Raw genomic sequence first — 17,724 nt, 5'->3', positions numbered from 1 at the left:
TTTTTTATTATGAGTTATCAATGAGGTACATTCAATTCTTTTTTGTTGGGATGATTGTGTATTTGCATTGGTGGGCCTTTTCTTCCTACTACACATCTCCACTTTGGACTAGCTGCATTTCAAGTGTTCAGCAGTCACATGTGGCTGGTGGCTTCTGTAATAGACACAGTGCAGGTCTAAGATAATCTTCCCATTGTACTGCTGAAGAAATGCAAGAGACCAGGGAAGTAGACAATATCACTGAGCCAATTGGTGGTTGATCACTATACATAGCTCTGTTCTCTACATCATGCTTTTCTTCTCCTCCTCCTCCTCCTCCTCCTTCCCCTCTCCCTCCTCTTCCTCCTCCTTCTTCTTTTCAAATTTCATACCATTAAAAATTATCCCCTTTGCCAGTACTGGTGGTTCACACCTATAATACTAGCTACTCAGGAGGCAGAGATCAGGAGGATCAAGATTTGAAACCAGGCAAGGCAAATAGTTCATGAGACCCTATCTCGAAAAAACCCTTCACAAAAAAGGATTGGTGGAGTGGCTCAAGTGGTAGAACACCGCCTAGCAAACATAGGGCCCTGAGTTCAACCCCCAGTACTGGAAAAAAATATATATATCTCCTTCAAACTAATCAGATAAGATTTGGGAAACTATAAACAACAATCTCCAATATTTAAGACAGTGTGGTGCTAGCCTGGCAATAGGTCAATGGGATGCAAAATAAAATCTGGGATTGGGTCATTATAGCAAGGAATATCAATTATGATGATGGGCATTGTTCTTATGGGTCTCAATGAGGCTTTAACTGACCATTCTATTTAATGCCATAAACTGCCTACCCCACTCCCCACCAACATTTTTGGTCCCCCTTACCATGCTATTCTTTTTTTTTTTCTACAACACTTCCCACTTTCTAACACAACATATGATTGATTGTGTGTTGTGTTTATTTTTGTTGTCTGAATCCCACTGCAAAAATATAAATTTTTTGCCCATCGTGGTGGTACACACCTGTAATCCTAACTATGCAGGAGGCTGAGGTGGGAAGATTGCAAGTTTGAGGACAGCCTGAGCAAGTTAATGAGACTCTGGTTCAAAATTAAACAAATAAAAATAAAAAGGGGTGGGAGTGTAGCTCAGTGCTAGAACACTTGCCTAGCAAGCATGAGGTCCTCTGTTCAATCCTCAGTACCACAAGGACTAATTATTTAAAAAATAATCTTTCTGTTTTGCTTTGCTCATTGCTGTATCCTAAGCAACTAGGATAGTGTCTAGCATACAGTAGGTGTTTAGAAAAATATTAAAGGCTATTTTTTTTAACCATCAAATTTTTTTACTAGAGTTAAATAGGCAAAAAAAAAAAAAGAGAGAGATTTTCTTACGTGAGTTCAAACATTTCCAGCGTTCACACACACACTCAGGCTGCATCAGCAGGAGCTGGTGGCTTCATCCACATAGTGTGGTGACCACTGCTGAGCCCTGGTCCTGGAGAGCCCCTGGGGTAGCTCGGCCTTCTTGTGCCATCTAAGCTGAGCCACACAGCTGGTAACCCTCTGGGCACAGCTACCTGAAAGGACTCAAGCAATGACCCTGGCATGGAGCAGTAACAGGGTCCCAGCCTGGGGAGGGAACTGCAGGCCTCCCAGAGACCTCTCACCAGCCACAGTGCCACCAGTTTGACAACCCAACAGCAAATCATGAGACAAGCCAGGGCCACCTACACAGAGACGTTGGGTAAGTTTTGGCAACCAGCAGAAAAGCTGTCACTGGGCACAGCACTGCAGCAAGAGAGCTCCCTTTTCCTCCGGGGCAGGGGGGTAGCTGATGGAGAAGTCTAATGGGGACCAGTCAGCCAGGCTGGGGCACAAGGCAGCAGCCAGTGTCTCCAGAAGCTCTGGAAAGCCACTCAGCCTTGCAAGAACCCCGAGCCTCTCTGGTTCTGATGACTAAGGCATGTGCTAGTGGGACTCTTGCAGAGACTGGAAATAATCAGCAGTCTTTGCTACAGAACACAGGAATTGTCTGTTTAGGTAGAAGATCATCAAATAGAAGACGGTGCCATTCATTGAAAGGCTAGTGAGTCTTTCCCCTCCTGCACCCACATGGTAAGTGTGAGGTCAGGAAGGCCCTCCACAGCTGACTGAATCCTCAGGACTAAACACTGGCTCCAGGGAGGGTGTGCGTGTGTCGGGAACCCGAACAAGCACACACACCAACATGGCTCACAGTGGGACACACATAAAACATGAAAAGCTGGAGAGTCACTCATCTGACACACATGATGATTTTTTTGGCTAAACCTGTCTCCAGCCGGGCACCAGTGGCTCACACCTATAATCCTAGCTACATAGGAGGCAGAGATCTGGAGGTTTGCAGTTTGAGGCCAGCCTGGGCAAATAGTTCACAAGAACCTATCTCAAAAATACCTAACACAAAAAAGGACTAGTGAAATGGCATAAGTGGCAGAGCACCTGCTTAGCAAGCGTGAAGCCCTGAGTTCAAACCCCAGTAACGTAAAAGAAAAAAAAAAAAAACCTGATGCCTTCTGCAGTCACTGATGACCACTGACAGTCCACAAACATAGCCTTCCTGTTCATTCACAGAAACACACATCTACCCAGAGTTGGGTAGGGACACCTGCTGTGGCCACCAGACTGATGTGTTAGGATGACTAGCCATACTGGCCCCACCATGTGAGGCAGGTCCTGCCACTGCGGGAGGACCCACCCAGAGCTGCTCTCCTGGGTCCCATTCAGCTCCTGCCCCTCAAGGACTCCCACAGACACATACCAAGAAAGTAACACTGCCAACTCTCAGGTCACACTAAAAAGCTGGGTTTAGACATGAAGCCCAGTGGAACAGAATAGAGGACCCAGATATGAAGCCACACAACTATAACCAACTTGTCTTTGACAAAGGAGCTAAAAATATACGATGGAGAAATAGCAGCCTCTTCAACAAAAACTGCTAGGAAAACTGGTTAGCAGTCTGCAAAAAACTGAAACTAGATCCATGTATATCACCCTATACCAAGATTAACTCAAAATGGATCAAGGATCTTCATATCAGACCCCAAACTCTTAAGTTGATACAAGAAAGAGTAGGAAATACTCTGGAGTTAGTAGGTATAGGTAAGAACTTTCTCAATGAAACCCCAGCAGCACAGCAACTAAGAGATAGCATAGATAAAGGGGACCTCATAAAACTAAAAAGCTTCTGTTCATCAAAAGAAATGGTCTCTAAACTGAAGAGAACACCCACAGAGTGGGAGAAAATATTTGCCAATTATACACCAGACAAAGGACTGATAACCAGAATATACAGGGAACTTAAAAAACTAAATTCTCCCAAAACTAATGAACCAATAAAGAAATGGGCACGTGAACTAAACAGAACTTTCTCAAAAGAAGAAATTCAAATGGCCAGAAAACACATGAAAAAATGCTCACCATCTCTAGCAATAAAGGAAATGCAAATTAAAACCATGCTAAGATCGCACCTCACCCCTGTTAGAATAGCCATCATCAGCAACACCACCAACAACAGGTGTTGGCGAGGATGCGGGGAAAAAGGAACCCTCTTACACTGTTGGTGGGAATGTAGACTAGTACAACCACTCTGGAAAAAAATTTGGAGGCTATTTAAAAAGCTGGACATCGATCTACCATTTGATCCAGCAATACCACTCTTGGGGATATACCCAAAAGACTGTTACTCCAGAGGCACCTGCACATCCATGTTTATTGCGGCACTATTCACAATAGCCAAGTTATGGAAACAGCCAAGATGCCCCAGCACTGACGAATGGATTAAGAAAATGTGGTATCTAAACACAATGGAATTTTATGCAGCCATGAAGAAGAACGAAATGTTATCATTCGCTGGTAAATGGATGGAATTGGAGAACATCATTCTGAGTGAGGTTAGCCTGGCCCAAAAGACCAAAAATCGTATGTTCTCCCTCATATGTGGACATTAGATCAAGGGCAAACACAACAAGGGGATTGGACTATGAGCACATGATAAAAACAAGAGCACACAAGGGAGGGGTGAGGATAGGTAAGACACCTAAAAAATTAGCTAGCATTTGTTGCCCTTAACGCAGAGAAACTAAAGCAGATACCTTAAAAGCAACTGAGGCCAATAGGAAAAGGGGACCAGGAACTAGAGAAAAGGTTAGATCAAAAAGAATTAACCTAGAAGGTAACACACACGCACAGGAAATCAATGTGAGTCAATGCCCTGTATAGCTATCCTTATCTCAACCATCAAAAACCCTTGTCCCTTCCTATTATTGCTTATACTCTCTCTACAACAAAATTAGAAATAAGGGCAAAATAGTTTCTGCTGGGTATTGGGGGGGGGGAGAGGGAGGGGGCGGAGTGGGTGGTAAGGGAGGGGGTGGGGGCAGGGGGGAGAAATGAACCAAGCCTAGTATGCACATATGAATAATATAAGAAAAATAAATAAATAAATAAATAAGTTGGGTTTTAAGAATGAATATAACATTTTTAAACCTGTCAAAATCACCATAAAAGAAGGGGACTAAGGTAGAAAGGAGAAAAATAGAGGTGATGAACCAATTTGGGCTATAAAACATATACACATGGAAATGTTACAAGGAAACTCCTGTATACCTATCTTAAACAAAGAAAAATGTCTTTTTTCTCAAAAACAGAACAGGAAGATAAAAGAGGTCCTGTCTGGGGGGTTGGTACCAGGAGGAGGAGAGGATATAAGGAAAGGGTGTAGGAGGGTGATTATGGTGGAAATATTAAGTACTCGTGTATGAAAATGGAAAAATGAGACGTGTTGAAATTATTCCAGGAATAGGGGAGGGGGTTGAAGGAGAATGATGGAGAGGGTGAATTCAACTATGACGTATTGTAAGAACTTTTGGAAATCTCACAATGTATCCCCTATACAACAATAATATGATAATTTAAAAAGTTTTTTTTTTCTTTTTCCACCATGCAACTCACTCCAGTGCCAGCAGCCACAGGCAGAGGTGAGGCAATGGTTCAGAGCTACAGTTTGCTGTGGCATGGGACACTATGAGAGACCCAGAGGGGTAAAAAGCTTTTTAAATACAGCTGATGGCTCACACTTGTGATCCTAGCTACTTGGGAGGCTGAGATTGGAAGGATCACAGTTTGAGACTAGCTGAGCAAATAGTTCCTGAGACCCCATCTCCAGAATAACCAGAACAAAACAGCTGGAGGTGTGGCTCAAGCAGTAGAGTGCCTGCTTTGCAAGTGTAAAGCCTTGAGTTTAAACTTCAGCCCCCCACAAATAAAAAAAATTAAATAAAAAAGTTAAGGTCACTGCAAGCTGGGGACATGATGTTTTTCCACTACTAGCACAAGGTGACAAAAAAAATGTGCCATGAGAGAAAAATCACTGTCCAGTAAAATGCATGTCCTGTACCTTCCCAATTTACATACGCACATTTAAATCAAGTTTAGTGTCTTTCTTTCCTGTAAGTAGTTATTTGCCATGGGTTTGTCTAATCCAGAACATTTTGAACAGTTATTCCCACTACTTGAATAATTCCACAAAAGTCAGCACCATCTAGCAAACTTCTGTAGGGAACCCCCTTCCCTGTGAGAGGACTCTGTTTCTTTTCTTCTCGCATGCTTTAATAAATTCCATACTTTCATGCTCAATAAATAAATTAATTAAATAAAAAAAACAAAAACAGAACCATTAGATTAGTGTTATATAATTAAATAAAAAAAACAAAAACAGAACCATTAGATTAGTGTTATAATGACAACACAGTGTCACTTTACAACAGAGTCACCTGGAAAAGCTCAACAAAACATACATTTTTTTTCCGGTGTTGGTTCTGGGTTTTGAACTCAGGGCCTTGTACTTACTAGGCAGGTACTTTACCACTTGAGCCATACTCCCAACTTGTGATGTCATTTTTTTTTTTAAAAAACCCTTCAGCCTGGCAAAAGTTCAAAAGTTTGATAACACACAGAAATGTTAGATCTATGAGAAGCATAAAGTTTCAAACATTGTTGATGGAAATGTAAATTGGTTTAGCAGTTCTAAAAAGATAAACAAGTCATATTTGTCTGTTTATAATTATAAATATTTGCATATTTGTAATTCCAGCACTCAAAGGCTGAGGTAGGAGGATCATAAGTTCAAGGCCAGCCTGGGCTACATAGCAAGACTGTCTCAAGAAACAAAAACACCAGTAGCTTTGTTTGGGGAAGTGTAGTGGTGTAACAGGGAACACACACACAAAACACTTTTTGTATAGCCAGCTTGCCTGCTGGCCAGTTTACTGTTAAGTAAACTTATTTTCTTTCCCTCTTCATCTAATTGCTAGAGAATTCAGTAAGGAAGATTAACTCATTTTGCTCTCCAATCAGACCAGGCAGCTACTTCTTATCTCTTACTGACCACCTAAGCAGTAAACCTGGCAGCCAAGACATACAGCTTCAGATAAGTGGCATTGGATACCTGGAAAGTCAAGGCCAGTGGGCATGGTGACATGCATCTGGTCACAGTCAAGCTAAGCCCCTAGGCGGACATTGTCCCTCAGAAGTGGACGACAGTGCTTTGAGAGGGTGACTATCCCTGTCCTCCCCTTCATCTGACAAGTATTAAACCTTATTTCCTTTTCCTCAAAACCCTGCTCTCATTATTTGTAAATTGTGAACTGGCCTCAAGGCTAAGGGACCAGTTTTCTGGTACCAGTGGGAACTGAACCAAAGGCAGGGGTAGGAAGGAGACTCTTCACTGTCTCTCTTTTGATACTTTCTGATGTTTGGACCTTGTGAATGTGTTGCCTCTTAAAATTTTTATTTTAAAAATAACTACAGCCTATCTTTTCCAATTTCCATTTTAAAAAGCCATCTGGAATTTTGATTGGGATTTTGTTAAATGTGTCAATCAATTTAGGAGAGAATTGACATCTTACTTCTGGATCTTCCATGAACATAATATATCTGTTTGTTATTGATGAGGAATTTTGTGTTTACTCATGAATCATGCTGATCTGTGAACACCATTACACCCAGCTATAATTGTGGGTGTCATTTTCCCCCCACTTGGGATAAGATTGAATGTTTGAAAAGTGAAATAGGATATTATAACAGCTGGTTTGGAGCCAGTAGAAAGAGGTACACAAGAGTCCCACACATCCTCTATCCTTTCTGTCTTCTTCTTTTTTCCCTTTCCTGTTGTTACTCTTCATATTCCTTGATGTCATCCTGCCATTGTGAGCTGACAGGCCCTCCCAGTCCTGGTGGACAGCTGTAAGTAAGGAGGGAAAGTGGAGCTGTGGAGGTGGGGGAAGCAGTGGTCCCACCAACACCTTGGACTTGGGCTGGATCCGTGTGAGGCCCCAGAAATGTTTCCCAGCCCATTCTTCCCAAGAACCAATGAGTAAAATTAGGGGCCTCCCTCCTGTGGTCAGGGAATCAGGCCCTGGAGTGGAACTTGGGGTGGAAGATGGCCTTCTTTGTCAACTGATTCGTTCTCCGGAATTCAACTTGTTCTCCAACTCAGTGGTGTTTGAAAGCAACTTTATCCAGGTATCTCTGTACGTCTTAGGGCCAGCTGTCCTGCCCTTTCCAGAATCTGGTCCCAGGGGTTAGAAGACTAACAAAGCTTTGGGAGGAGAAAGAAGTCACCAAAGCAAGAGCAAACCACAGGTCTGGGTCCCAAGTTCACTTCAGTTTGTGTCATCAGCATGAGGGTGCGCTCTTCTAGAGCACAAACCTTAAGGCACTAGATTCAAACTTCATAAAGCAGAGATCAGAGCTCAGTCTCCAGCAGGTTCACAGGCACTGTCTTTGGGCTGCTCTCCCCAGAGAGTGGCGCTATGACCAATGGAAGTCAACATCTGTAGCCTAGAGAAGTGTGGAGCCGCTAGAGTGGGGAGTGCTTGTCTGAATATGGACCAGATCTCATCCAGGTGCTGCCTGCCTCCCACAAGTGGTCTGCCTTGACCCCATGTGGTGGAACCAGTTAGTCAGCAAGCAAGCATATCAAAAATGCTTAGGTGTTCAAGACAGGAGAGGCAAAGACTCTTAGTATCCTGGGCCAAGAAGCTTCTGACTTGGGTTTATCAGGTATAAAGTAATTGTCCCAAGCAAGCTCTATGTCAGAGAGAAGGGACCAGCTTATCCCCAGGCTTATTCCTCAAGGAACAAGCTGACCCTTCCTCATCCTGAGGGAAACCCCAAGCTCCCTCAGCTTGAGGACCTGGGTCTTCTCCACTCAACACCTATTCCCACACTCTCCTCCCCTTTAGGGAGTATCTTTGTGTGGTCTCCTTTCCAAGCCATTAGAAGTCAGTGCCAGCTTCTCCTACCCAAGGAAGAAAGAGCAAAAAATTTCAGTGCTGCTCAGTTTTTGCTTACTAGTACATTAAAAAAAAAAAACATAATGTAAAGGTTACAGAGAAGTGTCACACAGGGTTTTTAAAAAATTTTTTTATACGGTACTAGGGTTTGAATTTAAGAACTCATCCTTACTAGATAAGCTCTCTATCACTTGAGCCACACCCCCAGTCCTTTTGCTTTTTTGTTTGTATTTCAGATAAGGTCTTGAGATATTCCCAGGCCAGCCTTGGACCACAGTCCTCCCACCTTCCACCTCTGGAGTATCTGGGATTGTACCACACATCATGCCTAGCCATACAGGGTTCTTATTGCTGTGAATTTAATTTATTTGAGGAAACCAACAAAAGTGACTAATAGTTGGTCATGGCCCTGATCAGGGTGCCACACCTGTCACCAAGTTGAAGTGCCCCTTTCCAGCATCTGTATCTATCCTTCCTTCCTGTGTCTTCTGCTCCTTTCTTTTTTCTTTTCCTTTCTTTCTTTCTTTTTTTTTTTTTTTGCAGCACTGGGGTTTGAACTCAGGGCCTCACGTTTGCTAGGCAGGTGCTGTACTACTTGAGCCATTTCACCAACCTTTTCTGCTCCTTTCTGACCCATGCACCTGGGGTTGATTTCCAGGTCACTAAACCTGGGGACTGGATGGATGTCTATGAAGGATCTACCAACGTGATTCTTGGAGTGACCTCTTCAGTGCCCTCCTTGCCACTCCCCAATGTCCTCCTGATGGCCAATGTCACTTGGCCCCAGAGTCCCACCTGGAGCACACCTGGTGTTGCCCCTGTCATCACCCTCAGCAGGTAAAGAAAGGCTGGAGGGAGGGGCCAGGGGGCAGGACAATTGAGTGGTATATGTGTTATTCTACTGCTGGATTTTAGATCAGAAGAAAGGACAATGTTCTTTAAAACATCATTCAACCCATTTGTTTAACAAATATCTATTTAGTGTCTGTACATACTAAGCACCATATTTCATGCTGGGGAGGGAACCATTCATAGTTCCTGTCTCAAGCCCAGTTTTTTAGGAAGTTGGCTTCCTTTCATTTTGTGAATATAAATGTAAGGAGTTTGCAAAGAAAAGACAGAAATATGAAAACCAAATAGAACTACGAGACGCTGAGATTGAAAAAAAAAGTACTGGATGTATAGGAAACAGATCTGTCTCCCCCCACCCCATACTAGTTTGAACTAGGGCCTCACACTAGGCAAGCGCTTACTACTTGAGCTACTCTGCCAGCTCTTGCTTGTGTTGGATCTTTCCAAGATAGGGTCTTGTGAACTATTTGGCTTTGAACCTCGATCCTCCTGATCTCTGCCTCCTGAGTAGCTAGGATCAATTTAGAAGAAAATTGACTGACATCTTACTCCTGAATCTTCTAGTCCGTGAACATAATATATCTATGTGCTATTGATGAGGAATTTTGTGTATATTCATGAATAATTCTGGTCTGTGAGTGCTACTACACCCATCTTAGGATGTCATTTTCCCTCCACTTGGGAAAAGATTGAATGTTTGAGAAGTGGAATAGGCTATTATAACTGCTAGTTTGGAGCCAGTAGAAAGAGGTACACATATCCTCTATCCTTCCTGTCCTCTTCTTTTTTTCCTTTCCTGTTGTTACCCTTCACATTCTTTGATGTCATCCTGCCATTGTGAGCTGTCAGGCCCTCCCAGCCCTGGAGACAGCTGTAAGGAGGGAAAGTGAAGGCACTGGTGCCAGGCTTATCCTTCTCTTTTCAACACAACTAATGAAGATACAGGGAGAAGACCTAGAAATGGAGACAGGAAAACTTCATTGCAATTCCCACTAAACTTAAACTTGGCCAAACCACTGAGCTCTTCTGAGCCTCCATTTCAAAATCTATAAAATAGATCTAGTAATACTTACTTACCTTTCCTCCACCAAAGGGTGGTTGTGAGAATTAAATGAGCTCTTAGACATCAATAGTGTGGTTGTTATTGATGTGGGCAGTCTAACAATGAAAGTCCTAGAAACCAGAGAGGAGTCAGTCTCAGCCATTCCCACTGTCAAAACAGGTGCTTTCTAACTTCTGCATCCTGCCAGCGGGAGGCACCAACGTAGAAACTTCTTGGTTATGTCTAGGATTCTCCCCCTGAAATATGTGGAGCTACAAATCTATGACCGGATCCAGCGCATCCTGCGGGTTCGCACAGTGACTGAAAAGATCTACTACCTGAGGCTCCACGAAAAACATCCAGAGGCCGTGTTTCAATTCTGGATCCGCCTGGTGAAAATTCTGCAGAAAGGTCTATCCATCACCACCAAAGACCCAAGAATTCAGTTTACTCACTGCCTGGTGCCCAAGATGCCCAGCTCCTCCACGGAAACAACAGTAAGTGGGGGCCTCCCTTTAGGGTCTGCAGAGAAACATAGACATTGTGTGTATATGTACATACAGATTCACACATATATAAAATACACATATATACAAATATACAGTTGGCCCTCCATATATGCGGGGTTCTCATCCATTGATTCCACCAACCCTGGATCAAAAATATTCAGAAAAAAGCCGGACACTGGTGGCTCACGCTTGTAATCCTAGCTACTCAGAAGGCAGAGATCAGGAGGATAGAGGTTCAAAGCCAGCCAAGGTAAACAGTTCACAAGACCTTATCTCAAAAAAAAAAAAAAAACCCATTACAAAAAAGGGCTGGTGCAGTGGCTCAGGTATAAGCCCTGAGTTCAAACCCCAGTACTGAAAAAAAATTCAGAGAAAAATTTGCATCTTTACTGAACCTGTTGGATTATTTTCTTGTTATCTATTCCCTACACGATACAGTATGCCAACTATTTACATAGCATTTACATTGTAATTTAGGGATGATTTTAAGCAGAAGCATATGTGCAGTTTCTATGCAAAGACTATGCTATTTTATGTAAGGAACTTGAACATCCATGGGTTTTGGTGTTGGAGGGGGTCTTGGAACCAATCCCCACGGATACTGAGGGCCAACTGTGTATATTACCAAACACTGGGGCTTTTTGTTTTACACTTTGAATTATATCACAGGCATTTTTCCTTATATAGTGTTCCTTTATCACAATTGAATAGTGTAATTTTTAAAATAATTTTCTAATATCATAGTTAAAAAGTGGCATCTGATTTTCAGAGTTTAAAAATTGTTACATACAAAAGTAAAGACAAAAAACATGTAAACAGCTGGAAACTAAATAACTCATTACTTAATGAAGAGTGGATCATCGATGCAATAAAAGAGGAAATTAAAAAGTTCCTGGAAGTCAATGAAAATGAAAACACAACCTACCGGAACCTATGGGAAACAGCTAAGGCAGTCTTGAGAGGAAAGTTTATAGCCATGAGTGCATATATTAAAAAGATTGAAAGATCCCAAATAAATGACCTAATGATACATCTCAAACTCCTAGAAAAACAAGAACAAGCAAATCCCAAAACAAATAGAAGGAGAGAAATAATAAAAATAAGAGCTGAAATCAACGAAATGGAAACCAAAAAAACCATACAAAGAATTAATGAAACAAAAAGTTGGTTCTTTGAAAAAATAAACAAGATCGATAGACCCCTGGCAAACCTGACTAAAATGAGGAGAGAAAAAACCCAAATTAGTAGAATTAGGAATGCAAAAGGGGAAATAACAACAAACACCATGGAAGTCCAGGAAATCATCAGAGACTACTTTGAGAACCTATATTCAAATAAATTCAAAAATCTTAAAGAAATGGACAGATTTCTAGATACATATGATCATCCAAAACTGAACCAAGAGGAAATTAATAAACTGAATAGATCTATAACACAAAATGAAATTGAAGCAGCAATCAAGAGTCTCCCCAAAAAGAAAAGTTCAGGACCTGATGGATTCTCTGCTGAATTCTATCAGACCTTTAAAGAAGAACTGACACCAACCCTCCTTAAACTGTTCCATGAAATAGAAAGGGAAGGAAAACTGCCAAACACATTTTATGAAGCCAGTATTACACTTATCCCAAAACCAGGCAAAGACACCTCCAAAAAGGAGAACTATAGGCCAATCTCCTTAATGAACATTGATGCAAAAATCCTCAACAAAATAATGGCAAATCGAATTCAGCAACACATCAAAAAGATTATTCACCACGACCAGGTAGGCTTCATCCCAGGGATGCAGGGGTGGTTCAACATACGAAAATCAATAAAATATACGAAAATCAATAAACGTAATAAACCACATTAACAGAAGCAAAGACAAAAACCACTTGATCATCCCAATAGATGCAGAAAAAGCCTTTGATAAGATCCAACATCATTTCATGATAAAAGCTCTAAGAAAACTAGGAATAGAAGGAAAGTTCCTCAACATTATAAAAGCTATATATGACAAACCTACAGCCAGCATTATACTTAATGGAGAAAAATTAAAACCATTCCCTCTAAAATCAGGAACCAGACAAGGATGCCCACTATCTCCACTCCTATTCAACATAGTACTGGAATTCCTAGCCAGAGCAATTAGGCAAGAAGAAGGAATAAAAGGAATACAAATAGGTAAAGAAACTGTCAAAATATCCCTATTTGCAGATGACATGATCCTATACCTTAAAGACCCAAAAAACTCTATCAGAAGCTTCTAGACATCATCAATAGCTATAGCAAGGTAGCAGGATATATAATCAACATAGAAAAATCATTAGCATTTCTATACACTAACAATGAGCAAATGGAAAAAGAATGTATGAAAACAATTCCATTTACAATAGCCTCAAAAAAAAATCAAATACCTAGGTGTAAACCTAACAAAAGATGTGAAAGACCTCTACAAGGAAAACTATACACTTCTGAAGAAAGAGATTGAGGAAGACTATAGAAAGTGGAGAGATCTCCCATGCTCATGGATTGGTAGAATCAACATAGTAAAAATGTCGATACTCCCCAAAGTAATCTACATGTTTAATGCAATTCCCATCAAAATTCCAATGACATTCATTAAAGAGATTGAAAAATCTACTGTGAAATTTATATGGAAACACAAGAGGCCACGAATAGCCAAGGCAATACTCAGTCAAAAGAACAATGCAGGAGGTATCACAATACCTGACTTCAAACTATATTACAAAGCAATAGCAATAAAAACAGCATGGTACTGGCACAAAAACAGACATGAAGACCAGTGGAACAGAATAGAGGACCCAGATATGAAGCCACACAACTATGAGCAACTTATCTTTGACAAAGGAGCTAAAAATATACGATGGAGAAATAGCAGCCTCTTCAACAAAAACTGCTGGGAAAACTGGTTAGCAGTCTGCAAAAAACTGAAACTAGATCCATGTATATCACCCTATACCAAGATTAACTCAAAATGGATCAAGGATCTTCATATCAGACCCCAAACTCTTAAGTTGATACAAGAAAGAGTAGGAAATACTCTGGAGTTAGTAGGTATAGGTAAGAACTTTCTCAATGAAACCCCAGCAGCACAGCAACTAAGAGATAGCATAGATAAAGGGGACCTCATAAAACTAAAAAGCTTCTGTTCATCAAAAGAAATGGTCTCTAAACTGAAGAGAACACCCACAGAGTGGGAGAAAATATTTGCCAATTATACATCAGACAAAGGACTGATAACCAGAATATACAGGGAACTTAAAAAACTAAATTCTCCCAAAACTAATGAACCAATAAAGAAATGGGCACGTGAACTAAACAGAACTTTCTCAAAAGAAGAAATTCAAATTGCCAGAAAACACATGAAAAAATGCTCACCATCTCTAGCAATAAAGGAAATGCAAATTAAAACCACGCTAAGATTCCACCTCACCCCTGTTAGAATAGCCATCATCAGCAACACCACCAACAACAGGTGTTGGCGAGGATGCGGGGAAAAAGGAAACCTCCTACACTGTTGGTGGGAATGTAGACTAGTACAACCACTCTGGAAAAAAATTTGGAGGCTATTTAAAAAGCTGGACATCGATCTACCATTTGATCCAGCAATACCACTCTTGGGGATATACCCAAAAGACTGTTACTCCAGAGGCACCTGCACATCCATGTTTATTGCGGCACTATTCACAATAGCCAAGTTATGGAAACAGCCAAGATGCCCCAGCACTGACGAATGGATTAAGAAAATGTGGTATCTATACACAATGGAATTTTATGCAGCCATGAAGAAGAACGAAATGTTATCATTCGCTGGTAAATGGATGGAATTGGAGAACATCATTCTGAGTGAGGTTAGCCTGGCTCAAAAAACCAAAAATCGTATGTTCTCCCTCATATGTGGACATTAGATCAAGGGCAAACACAACAAGGGGATTGGACTTTGAGCACATGATAAAAGCGAGAGCACACGATAAAAGTGAGAGCACACGATAAAAGCCGAGAGCACACAAGGGAGGGGTGAGGATAGGTAAGACACCTAAAAAACTAGCTAGCATTTGTTGCCCTTAACGCAGAGAAACTAAAGCAGATACCTTAAAGCAACTGAGGCCAATAGGAAAAGGGGACCAGGAACTAGAGAAAAGGTTAGATCAAAAAGAATTAACCTAGAAGGTAACACCCACGCACAGGAAATCAATGTGAGTCAATGCCCTGTATAGCTATCCTTATCTCAACCAGCAAAAACCCTTGTTCCTTCCTATTATTGCTTGTACTCTCTCTACAACAAAATTAGAGATAAGGGCAAAATAGTTTCTGCTGGGTATTGGGGGGGGGGAGAGGGAGGGGGCGGAGTGGGTGGTAAGGGAGGGGGTGGGGGCAGGGGGGAGAAATGAACCAAGCCTAGTATGCACATATGAATAATAAAAGAAAAAGAAAAAAAATTGTTACATATGTATTTATATACTTTATTTTTTTACATTACCCTTTGATTTATTTTGCTTTTTTTTTTTTTAAGACAGAATCTTGCTATGTAGCCCAGGCTAAATTGATCCTTGCTATGTAACACAGGCCTCCAACTCATAATCCTTCTGTCTCGGCCTTGTGAATGCTGGGGTTATCGGCATGTACACACATGCCCAGCTTCAGCTTTTTTCTTTTCTACAGTGCTGAGGGTGGAACCCAGGGTCTCACACATGCTAAGCAAGTGCTCTCCCACTGAGCTCATTCTCAAACTCTTAAGGTGATTTTTTGACACTCAGAAGGCCTTTCCCAGTCCTGCTTGATAGAAGCACAGGAAGGAAAGCATCAGATTGGATTGCCCCAAACCTAAATACTTTCCTGCTCTCATTCAGTTGTATGATTTAGGGGTAAAAGCACTAGCTTTGAAACCAGCTGCTTCACAGCCCAGATCTTCTGCTCCGGACAGAGTATCCTCCACAGCCCATCAGAGAGAGGGTGTGGGGTTGGACATATGGCTCAAGTGGGTAAGAGTCTCTGCCTAGCAAGTGCAAAGCCCTAAGTTCAAACCTCAGCACTGAAGAAGAAGAAGAAGAAGAAGAAGAAGAGAAGGAAGGAAGGAAGGAAGGAAGGAAGGAAGGAAGGAAGGAAGGAAGGAAGAGAAAGAAAGAAAGGAAGAAAAAGAAAGAAAGAAAGAGAAAGAAAGAAAGAAAGAAAGAAAGAAAAGAAAGAAAGAAAGAAAGAAAGAAAGAAAGAAAGAAAGAAAGAAAGAAAGAAAGAAAGAAAGAAAGAAAGAAAGAAAGAAAGAAAGAAAGAAAGAAAGAAAGGAAAGAAAGAGAGAGAAGGTTCTTACCAGGGACTCCCAGTATTGGTCTAATGATTTTGTGCCTTACTGTTCAAGGAGCAGACTCCCAGGCTGGCCTGCAGAGCTCAAGCGTAATCGCACAAGTTCTTTCAGGGCTATACCCTAGAAGGCCATGGATGCTCCATAAGCAGCCTGGCTCTGACTCACATTTCTCCACACAGCCTGAAAGCAGCCTCCCGTCATCCTCCCAGACCAGTGAGACACTCTTGCTGCTGGTAGCTGAGCAGACCAGTGATGGTTTCTTGGAACTCTCAGGAAGGTCCCCGCTCACAGCAGACAGGTGGGTCCTGTCCCCAGCAAGGAGTCACAGGGTCAATGCTATCCTCTACCAACCTAGCTCCATTTCTTCTTTTTATTCTAGACAGTCATGTACGTGACTTTGTCCCTCAACTTTGTTGTAAGTCTGTCCTTAAAAACAGAGTTCACAATATTTGGGTCTCTTAATCTGAACATTCATCCCCTAGACAAACCCCAGTGTTTTCATATGGCAGGTCTTCAATGAGAGGATTTGAGTTAATTCTAAGAAATGCAAGCTAGTAAATCCGACTCATGGGATTAGCATTGACTACCTCCAACTCCAGCTCAAAAGGGTCCCTTGGGTAAGACCCTACTTTCTTCCCTCAACTACCTGTTCTGTAAAATGGACAGAACAGACAGAAACCCAGAGGGGAGACTACTCCTAGATTCAAAGTTTATTAATTTTCTAAGTGAATTAAGTTCTCTCTGTAACAATCAACAGAAACCCCAAGCAAGAGAGTGCAACCGAGGTGCTTAGTACAACTTGTAAAGGTACCATCAAAATGCAATTTTTTTTCTTCCTTTTGTTTTTTTCAGTGGGAGTAGTTTTCCTCTTGCCCCAGGATAAAAGCTACTTCTCTAGGAAGTCCCCATAGCACAAGGCTCCGTTTTAGAATATGTCTTCAAGTCCCTTTAAATTGCCAAATCAGCATTAATTCTAGGTAGGCACTCTATCACATGAGCCATTCTGAGCCACAACGCAAACCCTAGCAGGATCAGTTCTAAAGTTAAAATGTCTAGTACCTGAATATCATCAGAATTCTGAACTTATCATACCTGCTTGCTACCCTCACCCTGGCCCCATCAAGACATCCTTTCCTAGTGGGGAACTGAGTTGCCACTACTCTTTCAATTTTCTAATACTTTAAGCTGACCTTTTCTCTTAGAAGCTTTCTTGGGTTCTTTGAGATCCTCCTCCCTGGCCTTTCAATCCCAACTCAGGTGACACTGTGACATGTCCGTTTCATATAGTCACCAGTCCATTCAGGGCCTGGATCTAGAGTGGTCCATGAAACCTGGCATTCCTTTAAGGGGCCACCTTGTGTAAGACTTCAAGTGCCTTTAGATTGGCTCTGGAAAAAGGAAAAACATAATGAGAAAACGGGTTTTAAAGTCTATTTTTAACAGTGTTTTCTTTTTTCTTCTATTGCTTCCAATGACTTTGAAATTCCCTGGCTCCCACAGAAACGACAACAGTGCCACTGAAATAATTGAGTCCACCCATTGCAAGACATCTTCGATGGTGGCATCTCCAGTCAGTTTGAATGTACCCATGAGAGCCACCTTGAGCCACAGCCTCTGGGAACAAGAGAACCCAGATGAGTACTTCCCACAGGTTCCTGTAGCCAGTTCCCTAGGAGAGAACTTCTTGGGACCCTGA

At 41.7% G+C, this 17,724-nt stretch overlaps 1 protein-coding gene across 2 annotated transcripts; it reads left to right on the top strand.

Moving 5' to 3' along the window:
- The first annotated feature begins 7,394 nt into the window (after positions 1–7,394).
- Positions 7,395–17,724, top strand: Garin1a (golgi associated RAB2 interactor 1A). Of its 2 annotated transcripts, none has more exons than XM_020160005.2 (5): positions 7,395–7,547; positions 8,979–9,157; positions 10,462–10,711; positions 16,208–16,326; positions 17,529–17,724. In XM_020160005.2, exons 1-5 carry the CDS (start codon positions 7,395–7,397, stop codon positions 17,722–17,724), a joined length of 897 nt encoding a protein of 298 aa, XP_020015594.1. The 2 variants fall into 2 exon arrangements, with proteins under 2 accessions (XP_020015594.1, XP_073911467.1); XM_074055366.1 differs by having other exon boundaries at positions 7,395–7,549; positions 8,954–9,157.

This window comes from Castor canadensis, chromosome 2, assembly GCF_047511655.1.
Source record: "Castor canadensis chromosome 2, mCasCan1.hap1v2, whole genome shotgun sequence".
Taxonomy (NCBI): Eukaryota; Metazoa; Chordata; class Mammalia; order Rodentia; family Castoridae; genus Castor; species Castor canadensis.
The sequence above is the reverse complement of the archived record's forward strand: the minus strand, read 5'-3'. Positions and strand labels throughout refer to the sequence as shown.